The sequence below is a fragment of the Oryza sativa genome, chromosome 7, assembly GCF_034140825.1.
Source record: "Oryza sativa Japonica Group chromosome 7, ASM3414082v1".
NCBI lineage: Eukaryota > Viridiplantae > Streptophyta > Magnoliopsida > Poales > Poaceae > Oryza > Oryza sativa.
In genome coordinates this window covers 20,313,892-20,338,484 of record NC_089041.1, presented here as the reverse complement: position 1 = coordinate 20,338,484, position 24,593 = coordinate 20,313,892, and the positions used below count along the sequence as shown (strand labels likewise).

Below are 24,593 nucleotides of genomic sequence, written 5' to 3'. Positions count from 1 at the left end.
CTAAAGTTGTTATCTCGTTCTCTGTAAGCTCGTTTTCCCGATTAAATGATGTATTTCGTCCAAAAACTTTTTATATAAAAAATTCTTTAAAAAATTTAAATAAATCTATTTTATTATATCTCAGGAATGAACGGACAGTATCTTGCCGGGTATTTGCTTCTTGGCACTTTTCCAGAATTGTGAACCAGTTGGTAGAATAACCAGTAGGCTTGTAGAATAATAAGCCAGCTAGAAACAGTTAGAAGTTCTAAAAAAGCTAGGAACACAGTTAGGTCCTGTTTGGGAAGCCCAATAAATCCCTGCCAATATCTCAGTCCCAAGCCCAAATCATTTGGCATGGGTCTTGAATATCCTCACCATTATTTGATTAATGATTGGTTTTTTTACATATATTATGATTAATGATTGCTTAACCTTCAAACAGAGAAAGTTCCTGTTTGCTCCAACAAAACACTTCACACGGTTATCCTGTCAAGTAGGGCTATTAAACTAGCTCATCATCCAGCATCCAATCAAAGATCTTCCCTCTTGTCTCCTTCAGATGATATGCAACTGTGAGGGAGTTAGTACAGTGAGTAGTAGTGATCTCAGATCTTCTGACATTGCATTCAATCATGAACAGCTCAAATCTAGCCTCATTTTGGATGCATTGAGCTTGGTTATTTCAAACATCAATCAACAGTCTAGAAATCCCTACTTCCATTCCAGACTTCGGATGCCCCTTTCCCATCTCATCTCCCTTATTTTCCACACGTACGCTTTTCAAACTGCTAAACGGTGCGTTTTTTAAAAAAAAAAATTTCTATATGAAAGTTGTTTAAAAAATCAAATTAATCCATTTTTTTAACAAAATAGCTAATACTTATTAATTACACGCTAATAAACCGCTCCGTTTTCCGTGCGGAGGGATCCGGTTGGGATCCAGGAATAGCGAACACACCCAACAAGATTTCCTACTTTCCCATCAAGTTTGTATTTCCAAGATGACATACACCCTCCATGATGTAAAACCAAACAGTGGGTGTGTTTCTATCTTTCGCTGAATCTTATAAGCCAATGAGTCCTTTTTTTTTCCTTCCTAATACGGTGAAGTGGTAAATCACCATGTTAGCTAATCAATTACTAAAAATTGCATCCAATTTTGTAGTTCACTTCTGTCTTTCTACAGTACCTCGACGTGACACGGGAAAAAAGTTTCAAGAATCGTTTGTGCAAGATCTACCGTTGATTCGAGATCCAGCAACGCTCAACGCGCCAGTCTATAGGCTAAAAAACATGGAAAAACGATCTTGAACTCATCCAAATGGTTATAATTTTTTTAAAAAAAACTAATAAGATAAATTAATATATGATATATTACTTCGTAAACATATAATTTTGAATTGGCAAAACAAATTTAATTGTGAGTAGTAGTAGTATACGTTAACTAGCTAGTGTTTATGTTTGCAATTTGTGGAGATATAATTTTAACATGCATGTTTTTAGTGTAATATATCATATATTAATCTATCATATTACCTTGTTTAAAAAAAATAACTATTTGGACGGCATAAAAAAACGAGGAGACATTCACTCCAAAAGTTAAAATACGCAATTACGGGTACATCATACACATCACCACGAAGAACTTGCATTGCGACGATGGCAAAACGCTTCTCATAAATTAACTTAATTTGGTCATACCCATACACGAGAGAAACCAGCAAAAGAAAATTTTAATAACAACAATATAATTACTATAGCAAACATAATGCAATTCCGAATTGCAATTCGCGACACAGCTCGCCGTCAGGACTGAAGACGATCTGATTCTGCTCACGCGAACGTCTCCGACAGCTTGGAGAATCCCAGCCTCCTCAGCCGGCTGCTCATCGGGTTCCCGCACCTCACGTCCACCACCTCCACGCCGCCGACGCCGCGGCGCCCCCTCGCCGCCGCCTTCTTCGCCTTGCCGCCGCCGCCGCTCCGGTCGACGTCCGCCGCGAGCATCGGGGAGCTGGCCGGCGTGGTACTAGAGCTCCTCCTGCACGCCGCCGTCTTGCACGCCGACGACTCCTCGGCGCTCACGCGGTCAGTGCGCCGCCCGCTGCCGCCGCCGCTGCTGGTGGTGGAGAGGCTGGACGAGCTCTTCCTCAGCGCGGCGATCTTCCTCGGGCTGGCTCCGCATGGCACCGACACCGGGCTGCTCTGCCGCCTCAGCCGCCGCGGCGTCGTCGCCGCGGCTGTGGCGTGCGGCGGCGCGGCCTTGATGGCCTCCAGCTCCCTCGTCATCAGCGAGCCGATGGTGCCGGTCGTGCCGACCTTCACCGCGCATGCTGCTGCTGCCGCCGCCTCGCCATTGGCGAGCTCGGCCGCAGCACAAGGCATGATCTGGAAAAAAAAGATAATTTATCACAACTAAACAAACATATGCTACTGACAAGAGGAAAACTAAAGCTACGAGTGAGAAGTGCGTTGCAAGGGTGAAAAGAAGTTAGGGGGAAAAACAAAAAAAAAGTTGGTGACAAGAAGAACAAAAAATCATGATGTTCTTGAGCATGCAGAGATGGTGGTATATGAGAGGTGCATCATGGCATGCACTTGGCCACCATGATTGCAGCTTGGGAAAACTAGAGAGTGTAAAAAGATAAGACTGCAATGAGTCAGACACCACCATGGTAACATGGGCATCAATCTGTCTGTTCCTAATTCATGAAGGGAAAAATGATTTTTTTAAAAAAAAAATAATTCTAACCAATTTGTTCAAAGAAACAACTAGTTTGGTCTTCTAATTCAAGAAGTATGATATCCACACAACAAATCTAACCAATTTGTTCTCCAAATTCAATAATTGTGATGTCCACGCAGTAAATCCAACCAATATGTTCTCCTCATTCAAAAACTATGATATCCAAACAACAAACCTGACTACTAAAAATCTCCTCATTCAAGAATTGTGCTGTTTGTTCAACAAATTGTACATTTTTCTTAGGTGAACAAATTCAACCTTTGGTCCTGTTAAGTCTACTTGGTTAAAAACTTTTTATCCATAAATCTAACTAAGAATTGGCAGAAATCCAGTAACAGAAGGCAATGGATGTCACTCTCTGGAGGGGTTACAGTATCTAATCTTCTCATAATAATACTACAATCAATGCAATGTTGACATACAACACTGGGATTAAGAAATCTCAACAAGCTGTTCTAAAGTTGTGGTCGAATTAACACAGGAGTTAAGGAAGGCAATGTCGAAAACGATATGCCGTCTGCGTGATATAAACGATTTTAAGGACAATTTGACCAGCAATTTTAAGGTGTGGAGATGCACTATGCTCAAGCAAACCTTTCAGCCCCTTTTCCTGTCCCTTCCTTTCTGCCTTAATTTCCTCAAATTGCATCTACACACTACTGATGCCAACTTTCTAGACCACATATTATGTAGGCCACATTGGCTTGTTCCTCTTTTTCTTCTTCCGAAAAATAAAAAAGGTAGTACTAATAATAATGATTTACCACCAACAGCAGCAAGAGATAATCAAAATGGAAGGAAGCATCAAGCATCACTTCAGGGGATGCCAACTGGGCAAAGTAAAGAACCTACTCTCTTCTGTCCCTGTTTCTTTGCATTTTATTAATGTACCCTAATGTTCTTGGATTCCTTAGGTTACTAATCTAATGAATAAAATCAATTGCGGCACAAAATCATGTGACAGTGCCTACCAAACTCCTTATCTAATACAGGGATGGAAGAAAACAAGAACTAGACCACGCAATTGTAACAAATTTTCATTTTCTTGAAAAGAGGCAACAAATGAGCAGCATTAAACAAGAGCTCACATTTCCACTTCTGCATGTCGGACAATATATGGTTTTTGGGGTGCAGATTTAATGTTCTAAACCACAATCTTTCAGGTCAAAGCCCAGAAGAAGCATGGACAGAGAACAGAAGCTGACAGTTTGATTAAAAAAAGGCATACAAGAGCATCCAGAAAACATAATGAACTGCTCTCTGTTCCATACAGCAGACAATTTGGGGGAGGAGAAAAAACAAAAAGAAGAATAGCAGCTGAAAGCCTGAAACCACTATGGATTAGCCATCAAGAACTCCACGCATGGAATGAATTTGTGGGAAAATACATCAACCAAAACCACCCTAAGAAATGGTAAGAGGAAATACCAAAACAAGAACCACTGAATCCCCAATTAATGGAGCTTCAACAAACAACTGGTAGTAATGAACCAATGATTATGCAGCAAATCTCCAATCTCTCCAGCACCAGATGGCCAGAGCCCAGAGAGATTACACAGAGCAAGCAAAAAACATGAACAGGGTTCATACCAGCAGGCCTGTTCGATCTTGAACTTCTTGAATCTCTGCACTGCACTCCACCAGAGAGACAGAGAGAGAGAGAGAGAGAGAGAGAGAGAGAGAGGAGGAGGAGGAGAAAACAAAATGGAGATGAGGACAGGAGACTCAGGACTGAGGAGGAGCAGCCTCTGAGCCGAATTGATGAAGGGGTGAGGGGAGAGTAGGTCACATTCAAATGACCTGTTTGTGTGCCTTGAAGGGTGCAACTTATACACCTCTCCCCATTTATTGCCTGCCGGCTGCTTCTTCTTCTCTTCGCTCTCTTCTCTGTCATTCTGACTCGAATTCCCTGTCTATAGGTGTTTAGTACACGTTAAAATTAGAAGTTTGGTTGAAATTAGAATGACGTGACGGAGAAGTTGAAAATTTATGTGTGTAGAAAAGTTTTGATGTGATAAAAAAATTGGAAGTTTGAAACTAAACTTGGCCATAAAAAAACAACTCTTAAGTGTAAATTTAGACTGGACATGTATAAAAGTTATTTAGTATATGTGCTTTATATATATAAGTTATTTGATATATGTATGAAAGTTACTTTTTTCTGGGACGAAGAGAATAGTGTCAAATGTCATTTGTGTGTTGTGAACAAATTATTCTTTTTTCCATTTGGTATTTTCTAGTAAGGCATTTCAAGAAAAGAATAGTATATTTGTGAAGGGGTTACATGCAAATTGGGCTTTCTTGGAATTAAAGAATTCAGTACTTGGAGGTATTTGGGGTTTTGGACAGATTCCACCTCGGTGACATAAAAGATTTTTTAAAGCTTTCCACATGCCTGAGTTGAAATTTCAGGCTAATTATATGTCCGTGTGTGTTTTGACTATCACAACAACAAACATGGCATATGCTTACTGTTTCAGCTAAGCAGAACCAATTCTAAATACTAGTAGCATCTTGGGATGTTACTTCATTTTATAACTTAGTAGTATCAATTTTTATTTAGGATGCGGCGTATCAAAATACTTGTCCTTTTTTTAAAAAAAATATTTGCCCTTTGAGTAATTCAAGAATGAAGATATTGCAGCAATTTTTTTATTTACTACCCCTTAAGTGTATGTAGTGTAATAGTTGTTTGTATGGTATATCAATTAATAGGTTTATGTGTTTGTGACATGGAAAGGACAATTTATTATAATTTTCCTATTTCACAAAAAAAATGTTTTTCAGCTGTAATTTAGGAGAAATCTTCACATAAGAACCGGATTTTTTTTAAGAAAAAACACTTAAAACTCTGACACATCCAGTTAATGTGGAGATGGGCACGTCATGAACGAGCTCCAAACAGGAAAATTAAACAGCCTGTCGGCTGATATCAGGTCATTTGCAAATGGATGTTTTTCTCTACGTATTTGCGCAATTGTGCTGAGCTTGTCTTCCCAAAATTCGATTTCCGAGCAAGACTGCTTATTCAAATGGATATGAAAAACTTAAAAAGGTCTAAAAGAAAGAGAACTCGCTTAAAAGACAAGAAAGTTTGATTAAAAAAATATATTAGAAAGGAGCTATTGTGGAGAGCGCAGAAAGGCGACAGTCAAACACATGTATGGAGTTGTGGACCGCAACCTGCGTTTTGCCTCTCAAATGGGAGATGTTCATGATTGCTTTGATACTCATTTATTCAAAAAATAAAGATTGATTTCATGTTCTAATTTTAATCATCTTGACTTTTCGTGATAAAAATATTTGACATTTATAGATAAGATTTGATGAAAATTTTGATTATCAATATTTTGTTAAATGGTCAACATTTATAGATAAGTTTAAGGGCATGTTCAGTTTGATGCATAACCAGAATTTAGCAAAGTCTGGGAAATGCCAAAAAAATGGTAAGGTAGAGATATGTGGTTGTTGTTTGATTTGGTACTTAGCAATTATTTCGTGTGAAGCTATATGAAAAAGATTTGGTATAGTATTATTTTAGATATGTGTTTGGATTACTAGCTACCTAATGGAATTTTTTTAAACTGCCTAATGGAAATTCAACAGTACCAAAACTTGTTAAGATTAGAAATAGTAGTAAAGTGAACAAGTCCTTTTTTTTCCCAGAGGGAGCTGCAGTGAAATGTTGCACGCTACTTCATTATCAAGCCGGCATGAGCAAATTAAAGATATAAATCAAGCGCCATTAATTACGATCAAATCATCGGCAAATCAATTTTGAAAAATTCTGGTTAGTACTAGTTTAATCAGTGCACCGTACGCGTGTTCTGAATTTTGATCGGCTTGAAATGATAGTTGCTTGGACATGCAAGGACTTAAACTAATTAAGCAAGATTATATCAGACAGCGTACGTTCTGTTTACAATTCGTAGTTTACCGTAACTACGGCACCATCACTTTCCCATCCGTTAATTGGTGTTTGCCCTGCACGTTGATTAATTGTTTTGATACGCTCTCTAATGCAAGTCAACGATGGCCTCATGTTACCTGCTTTAATTTGTTAATAATAATTAGATTGGTGTTAATGAGATTGGTCCTTGTAGTAGTTGTGACTGATTAGTGCTGCCTGCTGGAATTGGACGTACGTACGTGGTACGTGCCACCTGCAGGGCAATTTATATGTTTGGAAATGGTGAGTACCTGATCTCGTTGTCTGTTTCTGAAGTAGTAGCCCACGATGGTTAGTTAATTTGGCTGAGTCGTTCAAAATGAGTTTGGTTTTTTAACTCCCTTATTTACCATAAGCACAAGCACGTACGCTTCCTAAATTATTAAACGATATTTTTTAAAAAAAATTTAAAAAAAATTAAATAAATTAGTTTTTAAGTTTGTATTAATCATATTTTAATCACTTATTATCTTATTTATATGTGTGGGTCATAAACTCAGCCTAAACATCATATTAAACTATTATTACAGCACTAGTTACTTGGCACTATAGCACGTCATACTCGTACCATGTACAGGTAGGATAGCTAGATCAATCTGGACCGTGTTACTTTGCATTGAGATCCAGCTGTGTAAATGCTATGTACTCCTATTTCTGTTGTGATTAGGGCCTGTTTTGGTGGCAAAAATTTTGCCCATGCATATCACATTGGATATACGGACACACATTTAAAGTATTAAATGTATTCTAATAACAAAATAAATTACAAATTTTGCCATGAAACTGCGAGACGAATTTATTAAACCTAATTAATACATCATTAGCAAATGTTTACTGTAGCACCACATTGTCAAATCATGGTGCAATTAGGCTTAAAAGATTCGTCTCGCAATTTACACGCAATCTGTGTAATTATTTTTTTCTACATTTAATACTCCATACATGTATTCAAACATTCGATGTAATAGCGTGAAAAATTTTGTTTGGAAACTAAACATGCCCTTAAAATACATACTCTCTCCGTCCCATAATATAAGGGATTTTGAGTTTTTTTTTATTGTTTGACCACTCGTCTTATTAAAAAAATTGTGCAAATATAAAAAACGAAAAGTTGTGCTTAAAGTACTTTGGATAATAAAGTAAGTCACACAAAAAATAAATAATAATTCTAAATTTTTTTGAATAAGATGAGTGGTCAAACAGTGCAAGCAAAAACTCAAAATCCCTTATATCATGGGACGGAGGGAGTATTTTACCTTGATTTTTCTTAGCACGTTTTTTATACTGTTTCGTGTCAGAACTTCTATATAAAAGTTGCTTTAAAATATAAAATAAATACATATTCACGTTTATAATAATTAAAACTTAATTAATTACATGCTAATGGTTTTCTCGTTCTACAATATTTAATTGACTTTAATTGAACGAAGAAGTCATTCAATTGACTTAATTGTTTAGTGGGTAAGAGGTATATATACAACATAATTAATTGTTAGTGGATAAAGGCCAAGGGGCATAGAACTATAGATACAACATAACTAATTCCTGCTTTAATTGACTTAATTAATTTAATTTAATTGCTAATGACTTTAATTGAACGGATCTAGTAGTTGAAGCCCGATGCTTTAATGTGGGATGCATAGAGTTAAGTATAAAAATAACACATGCATATAAGTTAAAAATACTGTGAAAATGAAGTGGGGATGGTGATGATTTGAAATATTTTCTAATGAATAATGACGTGACATATCTATATGCTGTAATACTTTCTAAAAAAAATATTTAGCGTTAGTTAACTCAAAATTAAACTAATCAACACCTAATATTTCGGAAAAGGAGATAGCAAATTAATTGTTAGTGGGCAAGGGGTATACAACTATACATACAACACTTACACTACCATAACATCGCGCATTAGCAGGACAAAGCTGTATCGCATCCATATATATGATCCAAATAAAGCAGGGAAATCCAACCGAGCCGTGCTCGAAGTTAATTAAACCGTCGCATCGAGCAGGTGATGGACCGCCGCGGCAGAGGCCGGGACGGGGCCCGGGCACGTATACTACATGGGTACGTATAGGCCATTATCGTCCCAACCACCGCTACAGGGCAAGCAGAGACCGACGCACGCATCATGCGTCGTCCTACTTACTCTACGTACTTCCTATAGTAAAGAAAGTCATTTAGCACAGCGATACGGTCTCTAAAATACAATTTTGACTTTTTGTTTCTATAAAAATATTTATTGAAAAGTGATATATGTATATCTTTATGAAATTATTTTTCAAGACAAATCTATTGACATAAGTTTTACATTTTTCAAATTCAACAACTTGAGAGTTATTTATGATTTATATTCTTAAGGTTTGACTTAAACATTGTCCTAAACGACTTCTTTTACGAGTACGAAGATAGTACACCCTTCCTTTAAATACTTTGTCCTACTTACTCTCTAATAATTATTTTCACCTATTTTTTAATATCAATATTTCTTTATATCAAAATATAAATCACAACCATTTTTTCAATATTTAATACAAGATACTCATGCATGACTGCAAATAAATAGCACCTTCGTCTTCTCCTTAGCTTACCTTTTAAATACTTCCACCCTCGAAGTCTCCCGTCGTACTGGGTGCATACATATGAATACCTAGTCACGATTTGGAATTTCGAGCCTAAAAATAATTGAGATTGAGGGAGTGTTTGATTGGGACTAAAATTTTTTAGTCTCTGTCCCATCGGATGTTTGACACTAATTAGAAGTATTAAACGTAAACTAATGATAAAACCCATTCCATAACCCTGGATTAATTCGTGAGACGAGTCTATTTAGCCTAGTTAATCCATAATTAGCCTATGTGATGCTACAGTAAACATGTGCTAATTATGGACTAATTAGGCTTAAAAAATTGTCTCGTGAATTAGCTCTTATTTATGTAATTAGTTTTGTAAGTAGTCTATGTTTAATACTCCAAATTAGTGTTCAAACATCCGATGTGATAGGGACTAAAGTTTAGTCCCTGGATCCAAACACACCTTGAGGGCCCCTTTGATTTAAAGGAAAAATATAGGAATTTTAGAGGATTTCAATCCTATAGGAAAATTTCCTATGAAGCCCTTTGAAACAAAGGAGTGAATCATATCCAATCCTTTGAAATTCCTATGGAATGGACAATCCTATAGAGATTTTGGAGGAAATTTAGCAAGAGCTTCAACCTCTTGCTAACTTTCCTTTGAGTCTATCTCTCTCATCTAATTCCTGTTTTTTTTTCTGTGGTTCAATCAAACGGTCATTCCTATGTTTTTCCTGCGTTTTGCAATCCTCTGTTTTATACTTACATTCCTATCAAAATCCTACGTTTTTTCTATTCCTACGTTTTCTCAATCTTGCGATTCAAAGGGGCCCTGAATGGTTTTACGAGAGAAGAGATAAGAGATAATTTGATCCATATGTGTATCATTCAAAGGCTAGAAATAATTAGGGTGATGTGGCTCAATGAGAGAAGAGATAAATAACATTAACTACACTTAGTACTAATGAACTATATAAGTATATAGGATTGGATTGGTCCAAACGAGAAGATGATAATAATTCTTTATTGATACCTGTGTTAGTAATAGTTATGGCTTGTATATTGGGATGGAGAGAGTACCTCTTTCCATATGAAAGGGGTAAAAATTTGTATTTGGATATGCTACATGACACTTTCATTATTGAACATCGGATGGATTGATTTATTGTATCCAATGCAAATAAAATACAAATTTATCCATGAGACATGTTTCTTTTTTAACTTGATCAGGTCTAGTTCCAACTAGATTTAGACCAGGGGAGTAAGAATGGTTCAAATCAGACCTAATCTCCTTACAAGCCGATGGAGCACACAAGCAAAATGGTACTTTCCACGTTATTTCTCTCTTCGTTTATACCAAATATCATAAGATAACGTGTAAAGTGTCCAGCAGCTAATTACAATATTTTCTGTATCATTCATCGAATACGCGTTTTTAAATATCATGTAGTAAATATCATAAACTTTGAGTATCTTATAGTAAATTTTGTAAAAAAAAAAACTTATATAGTTGTTGGCTAGCGGTTGCTCGTGTCGTCTCCTTCCTATCGTCGTTGATGATGGGCTTTGGGCGCCGCGTTCCTTTCGCCCGCCCGTCGTCCGGCCGGTGCGGTCCGGTCCCCGCGCGTGGCGTCGTCGCGCGCGTAAATGCTCGCAGCTCGCAAGAGCTAAGGCGAACACGCGTGCTTTGCTCGAGCTCGTCGATACTCGATAGGCGAGGCGACCACTGTGCGTGTGCGTGCCCACCTGCGTTGCGCCATAGTACTTGTATTTTCCGCATGCGTCCGTCCACGGTCCATCCACGTATGGCCTGGCCGGCGCGGCTAGCTACCAGCTGCAGCTCTCATGCTCACACACGCATTTCCGATTGGGCCTAGCCTCTCCATTCATCAGGTCAGGATATGAGCATTTAAGCACAGCTGTTCTAATTAGCCTACGGTCATTGTAAATCATCTTATTATGTAGTCCCCTATTTCACAATGTAAGTCATTCTAGCATTTTCCACATTTATATTAATGTTAATGAATCTAAACATATATATCTATCTAGATTCAATAACATCAATATGTATGTGAGAAATATTAGAATGACATTCTGAAACAGAAGAAGTAACACGATGGTAAAAGTACGAGACAAAGGGATATGGTCTATACATCAACAAGCCGATCGCCTGGTTTCTTTCAGTCTACCTACACCTCAATCTACATTTTTACGGCTAAGATTATTTTGAGATTCGTCCAACAATCGTGTCCTGATACCCTCTTCTCTCTTCCCCCGATCTCCAATCACACTATCGCCACTCGCCCATGAGTCGGCAACGCACGGATGCGATTTGTCTATCCTCCTCACCACCTTCTACACGCTAGTGCCATCACCACGAGCCCCATCAACTGTTACCTCCCTACTCCTCTCCATGCCTCCATAGTCACATATCTTCATCAACTCCAACGACTTTCTCCCACCCTGGTTCTCATCTCTTGTGTCTGACGGCTCGCGTCACTAAATCCATTGGCATCCCTTTCCCTTGCCACCAACCCCTTTATCTTGTACTCCCTCCGTTTCACAACGTAAATTATTTAAGCATTTCCCACATTCGTATTGATGTTAATGAATCTAGACATATATATCTATCTAGATTTATTAACAACAATATGAATATAGAAAATGTTAGAATGACTTACATTGTGTAACAGAGGAAGTAACTCCGATGGTGCCATCACGTTGCCTCATTGCCCGCCCTGCATCTTCATGTCCACTATCCGCCGCCGTGCTCTAGTTCTTTGCCACCCAAACCATTACCCTAAAGCGGCCATTGTTGCCCCCTTGCTCACTCCCATCACCACCAACCCTAACACCAAGATTTCGCAAGCTAGAGTTTAGAAATCATTGATATTGAGGGCTTGCCAAGAAGAAAGTTAGCGTGCAATTAATTGCTAAGCCCTCACCATCCTCCTCCCTCTCTCACGTCTAGCTAGAGGCTAAAGACGTTGCCCAATAATAAAATCTCAGTCGACTGATAGTAAAGACGGTACTACAAGTAATTAATGATTGGTCTTAAATACCTACGGACTATATTATTCATTGTACCTCCTTCTTTGCCTCTAAGGGTGTGTTTAGTTCACGCTAAAATTGGAAGTTTAATTGAAATTGGAATGATGTGACGGAAAAGTTGGAAATTTATGTGTGTAGAAAAGTTTTGATGTGATGGAAAAGTTGAAAGTTTGAAGAAAAAATTTAGAACTAAACTCGGCCTAAATCTTGTGAATTATATCTATTCAGCTAGGGCGGAGACATGGGTAGGACAACTAGGGGCACATAACCGTACTCCAAAGTCTGGATGACCATGTCAATACATTTTAAAAATATTACACTACTGGAAAAAAAAACATTTTTACTGGAGGCCAAAACATATTTTTCAAGCGTCCATAACCTTCGCCTGCAACCAAACACCTGCAAAAATTGATTTTCGCAGGTGGCCAAATCCACCCTCATGCAAAAATATTTTTAACGTAAAAAAAAAAATTGGCTGCCATCCAGCCCTACCCGCCGCCGCCTCCCCTCCGGCGACCGCCACCACGAGCTGTGCCACCACAAGGGTTTTGGGAGAGAGGGAGGGGAGGGGAGCTGCGCCGCCACGAGCTCACCGCGCCAGCCCGCCGCCACCGCCGAGGGGATGAGAGGGGAGGGGAGGAAAGGGGAGGGAAGTCACCGTCCGGATCTGGGAGTGGGAGCGCTGCCGCCGACCTTCGGCCTCCGCCTCCTCGCCGCCTCAGCCACCGCCCTCCCCATGATGCCGCCAGATCCGCGAGGGGAGGGGAGCGCCGCCGACGACCGCCGGCCTCCGCTGCTGCATGCAGCCGCCGTCGCCGTCCTCCCCCACGATGCTTCTGGATCCGGGATGGGAGGGCCGCCAGCCGGATCTGGAAGGTGGGAGCGCCGCCGCTGACCTCCGTCCTCCTCCGCCACCGACCTCCCTCCTCCGTCGTCCGCCCCGCGCCGCCGGCCACCACCGGCCTCCCCCCTCCCCCCTTTGGCAGGATCTGGGAGGGAGGGGAGGCGAGCCACACCGGGGGTGCACCGTCCCCGCCTCGCCATCGCGGATCCCACCGCCCACATGCGTTGCCGTCGCCGGTTCCCGCCGCCCCCGCCGCTAAACGCCCGTGAGGAGAGGAGAGGAAAGGAGGAGAGGTGAGGCCGGCTAAGGGAGAGGAGAGTGAGGACTTAGAAAAAATCTAAGTGATGAGTGGTCCATTTATACTCCACACCTATTTTCGCAGGCAGACCACATAAGAGGTCCGCCTGCAAAAATAAATGGTATTTTTGCAGGCGGACCGCTTAAGGGTCCGCTTGCAAAAATAGATTTTCGTAGGCAGACAACGAGCTTCACCCCAGTTTATATTTTTGAGGCGGTCATTTTACTCCGAGGGTCATGTTCGCCTGTGAAAATAAAACCCTCACGTCTGTGAAAATGCTTTTTCTAGTTGTGTTAAAAAGAAGAGCACAGCACGAAAATATGTAAACCACACTAAACTCATCCCTAGGCTCGAAAATAAAATCGGTTGTGCCCCTGCGTCGGAGAGGTTCGTTTGGTCCCAAATCAAGTGGCCATGGACAGACGACCAATTGTTACTTAACTCGCTAGCTACTAGTCCGTCAATGGGTCTCGTGATGATGATTGACCATAGATGCACATCCATGTAGCCATGTGTGACATTCTGGTTCAATTAGCATATGACATTTGTTGCTTATAGATGTTATGTGTGTATGTTTAATAACACAATGCTAATTCAGTAAGGATGGAATCAACTTATATAAGTGGTTGTCTCTCTAGCACTATATCTCTGGGGTTAACCCTTTAATCTAAAGTGAAAATATAAGTGTAAATGGGGTATTATATGTGTAAGTGGGGGTGCCTGTCAAATAGAGTGGAGTGCGCAATTTTGGAGGCTTGGGTGTTACACCACGCGAGTGACTTAATTTCGCTCGCCTTTGCTCTTGTTTCTGTATGCACATTTGGACCGGAATCGCCGGATGCATACTTGCAATGCACACACGGACACACCTACGCGTACAGACACAACAAACTCTCGCACATCATGTATATACGCGTTCTCGATTATCTGTTTCTTATACACTGTAGAGCAAACAAACTTCCCCCAAGCTGTATATGGGACAATTCATGCGAAACTAGTGTATATAGACGCGCATTCGCGCAACATTAACCCCCTCTATATTGAGCTCCTTTACATGTTTTTAGGATTCATTTGTTCTTTTTCTTCAAATAATCAAATTGTAATTAAATCATTAGAGTATATTTATAAATTAAATAGTTTTTATTAAATGACTTGAGTGTTCATTTACAATATTACTTATTGTTCGTGAAGTGAGCATAGCTTAATCGTTAGGTTCTAGAACCTACACTCATATTCAAGTTCTAGTACTAAGATTTAGTACTGATACTCGTATTTATGGCCAATTATTCTTTCAGCGATAGTGGATGTACCCATTTGCATTGTGTTTCTTAAATAAAATCTTATTTATTGATTAATACTATTATTAATAAATACATGGACTCCAACATAACATGTGCAGTGGCTAATAAATTGTACATAATTAAAAAAATATTGGGAACATATTGAATTTATCATCTTATATATAATTTTTTTGAATGTTTTAGAGAATAAAATCATTAGGAGGTCTACTTAGAATGTAAAAATATTTATTTTATTCTGATATGTAATGAATGAACTATATTAGCACGACAACAAACTTTTATTGCAATTTTATCCAAACCTTATATTAATATGTAAAACGAAGTTTACATAATTTTATTAATATTTGTTATCATCTTTGTCGTAGCATAAGTCGTTGCCTTCTCGCCATCTATGCTACAGCATTACCCTTATCCTTCACTTATTTTTCATTAGTGCACAAGTATTATAGCATGTATACATTTATTTTTTGCGGGTTTATTATGTATATTTATATTTGAATCGTACAAACCTAATGATTCATTATGAACGATCTGGCATTTAGCTGCCTGTTTGTAATAGTAATAATTTTTTCGTTGATATAACCAAGTCTCTGCCGTGTATTTTTCCCTCCTTTTATTTGCTCTTTATTATGTCCCATGTGTGAGGAAGCCAGGGAGGTTCTGGTGTTGTATTGGTATGCTGGAAAGCTCGAGAGAACGCCCTATCACTATCAGGTTCCTTTACTGATATGATCCTACGGCTCTCTTTAATTTTTTCATCATCGGATGGCCTGGGATTTTTGGCTTACGTGGACGTATCAGGTGATCCTTTTGGATTTAGTAACATTTTAACCTTCACTTATAGAGATTTCCACCTTAGATCTAACTACTTTCTACATTCGGTTTTCTTTTTAACTCTTTTTTTAGGTGGACAACCATAGCCAACAGCTATCTTGTCAAGCAGCCATTAATCCTCTCCTACTTGTGCAGTTGTGCGTGCTGTGCCTGCCTGAAACATGTCGATTACGGCCCAATTAAGATATTGTTAGCTATCTGGGCTTTCGAGCTGGAATAACGAACTACGTGGGCTTCAGTTTGCCCTCTTGCTCGACAGCACGTATAAAGCCCAAATTAAAAAAAAAAAGAGAGTACCTATACATCTTTCGAAAGATTTTTATGATCGTATCACACAGATTTTTAATCTTTGGATTAAAATCTGATAGATATAATAAAAAGCAAAAAGCAATTAAGAAACATCATAATGGACACTAAATTACCATATCCTCAAGAAAAAGACCAAATCCAATACAAAATTTAAAATTTACATGCGAAGATTCAAAAATTACAGTGTAACTTACAAAAGTTACAGTGTAAGTTTCATAAATTACACTGTAACTTACAAGAAAATGCACTGTAAATTTGAGTGAGAAAATCGAGTGAGAGATAAAAAAAATCTTTCGATTGAGATATAGCAAAATCGAAAAAAAAATACTACGGCCCATAATGTGTCGTTTGATATTCTTGATTAAATCTACTCTTTTGATATGCTCAATTAGTACTACTACAGTATTACTATAAAACCTGCATGCTAATAACTTTCTAGCATCCCTGCAAAATATTAATTCTAGCAGACAACACTCAATGCATGTCTGACAGTGTAGCACGCAGGGAGATTACAAGATTAGTCCCTGCATGATGCCAAAGGTGATCATCATACGTCTTCATTGGCAACAACAAATAGGGACGTGCTAACCACCTATTTCTATGGCGTTTCTTTGTTTTTTTGTTTCAGTTGCAGCGCAAGCTGTTTTTGATGTGTCCTCTGAACCTACCTCACCAACCATGGTGATCATCTTCTCCAAAGCTGCAGCAGCAGAGCAGAGAACATTCATGCCATGTTGAACTGTAAATTTACTCTTGGGAATTAGTTGCAGACTGCAAACAAATTTGCATCACAAAAGAGTCGGGTCGGGTGTTGATTCGCCATTGCTATTAGTCATTCTACTCGTGCCTACTGCTTACTTTCTCGATCGATGGAATCGGTGATTCATTTGGTTGGGCGTTGTTAGTACAAAATTGAATTAACGAATATCAAATCAAATAATGAAAATGGAGGGAGTAACTAGTGGTAGTAATTTATTCGAATGTATGGAAGATGCACACATAATTGCGAGTGGCCCTTTTACTCGTATCTTAGTGGGTTAATTACTCACAAAACAACAAGTCTATTACATTATCCATCCCTGATTTCTTCGTAAAAATAGAAAAAAAAATCTGTCCTTGGTTGGATTGTTGCTGCTACATGCATGCATGGTCCTTTGACAACTTGTCATATGACAGATGCAGAGTCTTACTCCAAGCAGATGAAAATGGAATGAACTCCTCAACATAAAATTGACAACTTTCAAATCAGCCCAGAGAGATCAGATATCGTCAAACGGATAGAATCATAGAAGTGCATTTTACCTAAAAAAGTTGATGTTTTCCACCTTTTTTTCTTTTCAATATTAGTATGATTGTACTGGTACTGGCTGTTTGCTTGGAGTTTGGACTTGCATTTGTACAATTAAATTCCACCGGCAACTTACAAAGGACAGAAGAAACCTCGACCGACACCCAGAGAAATGAACAAATTCATGGGCCCAACATAATTATTCTAAAGTTCGTGGATACTTAGCTTCTCATCGTCTGATTATTAATTTATCAGTATCAACCAAAAAAAATAAATTTAGAGGTTATTTTGAGGTTTCATCGTAATTTATTTTTCAGCACTATAACTTTTAAAACACTAAGCTTTGTTATAAATTATTTTTTATTTTGCTTCGCTCCTAGAGCAACCAGCTTATTGGCAGATAAGTCACGAATTTGGAAATTATTCAAAAATTTTAGACGATAAAAAACCGCAAACATGGTGTTTCTGGGAGTAAACAGCATGGTGTTTTGCTCCGTACTTCTCCACTTGTCAGTGAGTACTTCCTTCAGTTCCAAATTCTTGATGTCTTGAAAAAAAAATCAACAAGTACACTACACTGTCTCACTGACAGGTGTGCCCAGGAGGACACTCTAATTAAACAGCACCAAATCATTTGAACGGCCATTTATTTTTCCAGCTCGCTATAGTACACTCCTATAAACCCAGGTAACCCAGCTACTAATCCCTGACAAGGTGGCCCCACTCTCTACCACCTCAGTGGGCCCTCACTCCTCTACCCTCCTCCTCATCGTCTCGACTCCAACGAATCTTGAGCCCTTTCGCCCTCTCTCTCTCTCTCGCCTCCGCCCTCCTCGCCTTTCTCCCCCACCTCCACCTCCTCCGCTCCCGAGGCGAGATCTCGCCGCCGCCGCCATTCCCCAATCCGCCCCAAAACCCCCACCCCCCAAACCCTCCGATCGATCCGAGGGAGGAGCCAATCCCGCGCTCGAATTCGTTCGCCCCGAATCAGCCGCTGGATGCGTCGAGCTCGAGGCGGCGGAATTCAAATCTGAGCTCGCCGTTGGCGCGGATCCGACGGGGATGGCGACGGCGGTGTCGAAGTCGGCGGCTAAGCCGCACCCCAGGTCGCCCACCACCGCGCAGCCGCCGAACAACGGCTCCGCGGCGGGGGCGGCGGCGGGGGGCGGGGGCGGTGGAGTGGGTATGGGGCCCGCGGGGGCGACGCCGTCGAAGAACGCGGCGATGGCGGAGCTCAAGTCGAGGGTGCTCGGGGCGCTCGCGAAGCTCTCCGACAGGGACACGCACCACATCGCCGTCGAGGACCTCGACCGCATCATCCGCTCGCTGCCGTCGCCCGACGCCGTGCCCATGCTGGTGCACGCGCTGGCGTCGGACTCGCCGGGCCTCGCGTCCCCCGCGCGGCGGGAGTCGCTGCGCCTCCTCGCCACGCTCTGCGCGGCGCACCCCGACGCCGCCGCGCCCTACCTGCAGAAGGTGATGGCGCACCTCGCGCGGAGGCTCAAGGACACCAACTCGGACTCCTCCGTGCGCGACGCGTGCCGCGATGCCGCCGGCCAGCTCTCGGAGGTGTACCTCCGACCCCTGGCGGCCTCGGCTGCCGCTGAAGCGGGCAATGCGACTGTCACACTGTTCGTGAAGCCACTGTTTGAGGCGATGGGGGAGCAGAGCAAGGCAGTGCAGGGTGGGGCGGCGGCCTGCCTGGCAAAGACGGTGGAGGGCGCGGGGCCTGGACCTGGCGTGGTAGGGATGTTTGGGAAGATTGGTCCGAGGGTTTGCAAATTGCTTGGTGGACAGGGAGTACAGGCTAAAGGGGCACTTCTCACCATCATCGGGAGCTTGTCTCAGGTTGGGATTGCGCGATATTTTTCTTTATGCATGCAATATGTTCGATGAATTGACTTGACAGATGCCAGGTGGTAGAAATTTGTGGTAGACATTACTAAATTGATTATTTTTCATGGACATTTAGTTTTCTGTCTGAATATGGGAAATGTTATCATAAATTGTGGCCAAGGGGTAGGAATTGTTTTTGTGATAAGTGATGTTTGGTGCTGCCGCTGCGGTCGAATGTAGTTCATCATGTAATCAGTTTTGGATGTTGCCTATATGTCTTGCTGACAACTATATGGTTGGAAATTGTTCGTGTTGTGAAGAATGGTGAGTTATCATTGAGACAAGGGTTTGATATTTTCAATCATTATTACAATGTGCCATTTTGTTTTGCACCTCTGAATTTATGGATGGTTAGGACTTAGGAGTTTAGTATTTGATATCCTACCATTGGGTACATAAGACTGTTGTTACTTTTGTGTGGTGTTTGGCCCCATGAACAATGGATAGTACCACAGCATTGTGATTTAATGTTTAGATAAGCGAATAATTAACCTTTTGCTTTGCCTCTGGTAGCCTTTTATTCTTTTTAGTACTTCAGTTGAAACATTGAACTGAAACATACATTGATGCTCTAAGCGAATGTGTCTCCTAACACATGCTTTGAATGGTACTATTGGGAATACTGTGCCAAGCATTACTGTGCGATACATATCTTATAAATCTCTGCAATGACATAACATCAGATTCACTAGCTCTCCTTGTTTGAATAATTGTTGATATATTTCTTGTCAGGTTGGAGCAATCAGTCCTCAGAATATGCCTCAAACATTGCAAAGCATTCGTGACTGTCTCGAGAACAGTGATTGGGCTACTAGAAAAGCTGCAGCTGATACATTGTGTGTCCTGGCCACATATTCAGGCCGATTGATAGGTGATGGAACAGCTCCAACAATAGCTGCTCTTGAAGCTTGTCGCTTCGATAAGGTAACTAAAACTTTAACTCACTCAACCCAAACTGAAGGATCTGTTGCTCTTCCATGGATCCTTTTCAGATGATGACAAGTCATTGTTACATGCATTATGTTGCATTAAGTTGTTCTTGTCAATCCTTTTCAGGTAAAACCTGTCAGAGATAGCATGGCTGATGCAGTGCAGCTATGGAAAAAAATGGCAGGAGATGATTCGAACGGTATCAATTTGTTTTTTAGTTTAAAAGTGCATGATGTTATTTAGGATTTTATTACTCTATGCTTATTGCAACATAATTTCATTCAACAGATGGTAAAAATAAGGAATCAGCTGATAATGAAGGGAAAATGGATTCACCTAATAACAATGACAAAGTGAAGGGCAGTAGCATGGCTGAAAAAGCAGCAGTTCTCTTAAAGAAAAGACCTACATTAACCGATAGGGAATTGAACCCTGAATTTTTTCAAAAGCTCGAGACAAGAATCACAGATGAATTAGCTGTTGAGGTGGTTGTACCCCGCAAAACTTTACAATCTCATTTACAAAGTGAAGAGGAACCAGAAGATGCAGATGGCGATCCTGTTGGTCCAGCTAACAGCAATGGATCAGCAGATGATGAAGCAAATTTGACTCAACTGCGTTCTAGCTCTAATTTTCAAAATATTCGAGATAGATGGGCTGGCCAGAGAGGAAGTAGAAACAAAGATGCAAAGGTTAGGGCATCTGATGTTGAAGATAGGAATGAATCTAGTGCAAAAGATTCTGCTTCAGCAGCAATGAATGTTCCTGGAGAAGGGCCTTCCTTAAATAATAAAACAAACTGGTTGGCGATACAGAGGCAGTTGTCCCACTTGGATAGACAGCAGACTAGTCTAATGAACATGCTGCAGGTTAGTGCCATGTTTATTTATTCCCGTGAAGAAATTGTTGGAATTTCTTTTTTTTGTTTTTCTGTTAAGAAATAATTCTTGAGGAGAAATGTCCAGGATATCACACTTTTTTTATGTCCTAATTGGTAACATCAGTTTTTTTTCTTCTTCTGAATATGTAACTATCTGCTAATGAGATTTGTCACTGCTTGCTATGCTTTCTGAGATTATATTGTCATGTGTTATGTTTGTCTTAGTGATGTGCTGCTAGGCATCTTTTGGTGTCAGCAATTTCATGTTGTCTTCTAAAAGAAAGTAGTGCTACGATATTACACAGTAGCCCAAATAAAGTGAGCTTACATTATTTAGAACAAAACATTATGTTGGCTTTAGAAGGGATGTTAGTAGGTAGTAGCTTTGATGTCTATGTAATGTTGTACATTGCTAAAGTCTACAAAAAAGTACTTTATTGATGGTTTATCACCGTTTCTTAGTTTGGGTTTGAAACAGAAAATTTCCTGCTTTGTTTTGTTGTACATGAACCTTTTTTCCAGTAATTCACAAATGTGATCCGTTGTGATGTACTGATGTATGCCATCTCTGAGGACATGGTTTTTAGTTAATTGGGTGTCTGTGGGCTAACTACCTAATATCACTTCTTTTTTTAATACAATTTTCAGGATTTCATGGGAGGATCTCATGACAGTATGGTTACTTTAGAGAACCGAGTGCGTGGTCTTGAGAGAGTTGTTGAGGAAATGGCCAGGGATATATCACTATCATCAGGCAGGAGAGGTGGTGGCCCCATGCTGGGCTTTGATTCATCTCCTGGTAGATCATCTATGAAATACAATGGTTTTCATGAATATTCTAATTCAAAATTTGGGAGGGATCGTGATGGACGGGTGGGATTTGCAGAAAGGTACTTTTCTGGAGATGGTATGTCTTCTGGTGTAAGAAGCTCTGAACCATGGGACTCGTATGCTTATTCTGGATCAAGAAGTGGTATGAATGCCAGGAGAGGGTTGGACTCTGTTTCATCTGATAACAGGGTGCCTAGAAATGAACGAAGCAATGATCAAGCAGGACCTAGGCGAGGATGGGACAAAGGACAGGGTCCATTTAGGTTTGGGGAGGGTCCTTCTGCTCGAAGTGCATGGCGAGCCTCCAAAGATGAAGCGACACTGGAAGCTATTAGGGTTGCTGGTGAAGATAATGGAACTTCTAGGGCAGCTGCGAGAGTTGCTATCCGTGAATTGGATGGGGAAACTTTGAATGATGATAATCAAGGGGATGAAAGAGGACCAATTTGGGAGTCTTGGACTCGTGCAATGGATGCGATACATGTTGGTGATATGGATTCGGCTTATGCTGAGGTTCTTTCAACTGGGGATGCTGAATTACTTGTAAAATTAATGGAGCAAACTGGACCAGTAGTTGATCAACTTTCAAATGAAGTTGCAAACGAAGTCCTACATGCTGTTGGACAATTTCTTGTGGAAGAAAGCTTCTATGATATAGCTTTGAGCTGGCTTCAGCAGGTAAAGTAGTATGTTCCATTGTAGGAATATAAAAGTTCTGAAGAGACAGGTGTTTACTCTGACAACAATATCATGGAAAATGTTAACCTGTGTTCAGACTAAAACTGGTGTTGATATAATAAAAATGACATTCTGTGTTAAAAGAGTAGAATGCTCTAAATTGCTTAGGAATGGATTTAAACATATTTTGACAGTTGCATGCTATTTTAGCACTACTGCTCTGGTTCCCCTTCCTGGTTCAAAGCCAGCCATTCATGATACATATGATTAGCATTGCATTTGCAAATAGGATTATCTGTAGCATGTGATGGTGATCGGAAGTTTTGTAAGGCTGAAAACATCTGATACTGATACCGGGTGTTTCTTCAATTTCCAATTTCTGCTTAGTATACTCGCCAGTTTTCAGACAGTGTTTGTGTCTATAGTTTTACACATTCCTTGCATTATCATTTGGCTCCACTCTTGATTTGTGAGTTCAATTTGGTTTCGTCCCTTATAATTCAGCAAACAAAAAAGAGCTTTGAAAGGTTTTGAGTTATTAAAGAATGCTATTTTCTTTAGTAACAAGAATGGAGAAACAAGGAATGGCAACCACAATAAATTAATTTTTCATTAGCTATATGCTTATCCAATTGAAGTAACTGAAGCACTCTTAAGATGTCTTGGTAAAAAAGTCCATTTGGATGGAGACTAGAATTTTGACTGATTTACGCTTGGTCCTTTGCCCTCTCAAACAGAATCCTGGCTTTTCATTTGGTCTAGAATGAAGGCCTCTCACTTTTACTGGATTGCTACAAGGTTGAAGAAAAAATGATTGTGAAGTATGTGAAGGATATTTGATGCTATCTTCAATGATCAAATGGCCTTCTGTTTGTTGGATAGTTGTTTATGTTCTTTGTTTGCTCAACAATACCAATAATAATTAAGGTTCTGTCTGGACAGCAGGTATGCACTGGCATGCTTGTGAAACTAAACAGTTGCTTCAATATTGAAAACCAATGCAATACTGTCATGGTGCAACTTATGTTATGTCCAGACATACAGAATAAGTTAGTAAGTTGTCAGATGATGGTTATAAACTATAGACTTTTGAATATAGGAGTTATGTTGCTCTAACAAAAAGTTTGAAAGAACGCGTAGCTGTCTTTTTTCTTTTTTTGGAAGTTAGAAAGGGAGGTAGACTTCTTTTATTGAACAGAATATGATGTACTCTCCGTGCTCCAGTTGTTTGTATAGAGATGTTAAAACCTTTGTTTGGTCCATGCATTTATTGTTTTGTTTTTGGGGATAGGAAAGGAGTATTACTTTGAAGTACATACCCAAGTGCTGAATATCTTGATTGTTGTTGCAGTTGACTGATCTGGTAATGGACAACGGATCCGGTTATCTTGGAATCCCCCTAGATGCGAAGAACGACCTCTTACTGGGATTACACGAAGCTACTGCCATTGAGTTGCCTGATGATTGGGAGGGGGCGACGCCGGTTCAGATAATGAAGCAGCTAGCTTCATCATGGCGGATTGATCTGCAGCAGCTTATCAGTTAGGGCCATCGGTTGTTGACATGAGTTAATTTCATTTGTTCATTTCTGCCTATTTTTTCTCTATATATCTTGCTATTAGGGCTATAAGTATTAGGTTTGACAGAACCTTTGAGTGGAACTGTGTTGACATGGATTGGTGTTGTACGGGGAAATATGATGTTGATATTGTTTACCTCATAACCTGTGTTGGCTTTCCTATTTATAATTTGGAGGATCTCAATTTTTACATTTTTTACTGGCTCAATTTATAGTTTTATTATGCATCTTGAACTCTTAAGACACCGGTTGGGCTGATAAACCTAACGCACAATGAACAGACAAAATTGTAATTTGGACATGAATAGATTGTACATTGCTTTTGTTCTTTCACCTAAAGGACAGAGGCTGGCAGGCAGCAGGAGATTAAAGATATCCTGTCGAGCTTAATGCAGGCCGACAATAATTTGTTAGGGAAGACAAAACTTATCCCAGATGATGGTTGCAGACAGAGATAGCCATTGATCAATTTGAAGATGGATTGATATGGAAATCTTAAAGCACGAGGTATTAATTTCATGCTACAGTCAAAATATTTTCCAGGGTTAATTTCCTGCTGCAGTTCAATCTTTTTAGTGTTCTCAACCCTCAGGTAATCTACTGCTGCGCGTGGTGAAT

At 40.1% G+C, this 24,593-nt stretch overlaps 2 protein-coding genes across 5 annotated transcripts; one reads left to right on the top strand and one right to left on the bottom strand.

Moving 5' to 3' along the window:
• Positions 1–1,633: 1,633 nt before the first annotated feature.
• Positions 1,634–4,525, bottom strand: LOC4343401 (uncharacterized). The gene is made up of 2 exons (XM_015789643.3): positions 4,319–4,525; positions 1,634–2,370 (listed from the first exon to the last, which is right to left on the bottom strand). Exon 2 carries the CDS (start codon positions 2,365–2,367, stop codon positions 1,816–1,818), a length of 552 nt encoding a protein of 183 aa, XP_015645129.1. The 5' UTR covers positions 2,368–2,370; positions 4,319–4,525; the 3' UTR covers positions 1,634–1,815.
• A 13,424-nt stretch (positions 4,526–17,949) lies between these two features.
• LOC4343400 (TORTIFOLIA1-like protein 1) lies at positions 17,950–24,167 on the top strand. Of its 4 annotated transcripts, none has more exons than XR_001547742.3 (7): positions 17,950–19,029; positions 19,810–20,001; positions 20,134–20,206; positions 20,296–20,876; positions 21,536–22,396; positions 23,134–23,217; positions 23,748–24,167. XR_001547742.3 is itself a non-coding variant. In XM_026026954.2 (7 exons), the coding sequence occupies exons 1-7, from the start codon at positions 18,244–18,246 to the stop codon at positions 23,940–23,942; spliced, it is 2,601 nt and encodes an 866-aa protein (XP_025882739.1). In that variant the 5' UTR covers positions 17,950–18,243; the 3' UTR covers positions 23,943–24,167. The 4 variants fall into 4 exon arrangements, 2 of the variants coding, with proteins under 2 accessions (XP_025882739.1, XP_015647460.1); XR_003243413.2 differs by having other exon boundaries at positions 23,134–23,341; XM_026026954.2 differs by lacking the exon at positions 23,134–23,217 and having other exon boundaries at positions 21,536–21,686; positions 21,774–22,396.
• The last annotated feature ends 426 nt before the right edge of the window (positions 24,168–24,593 follow it).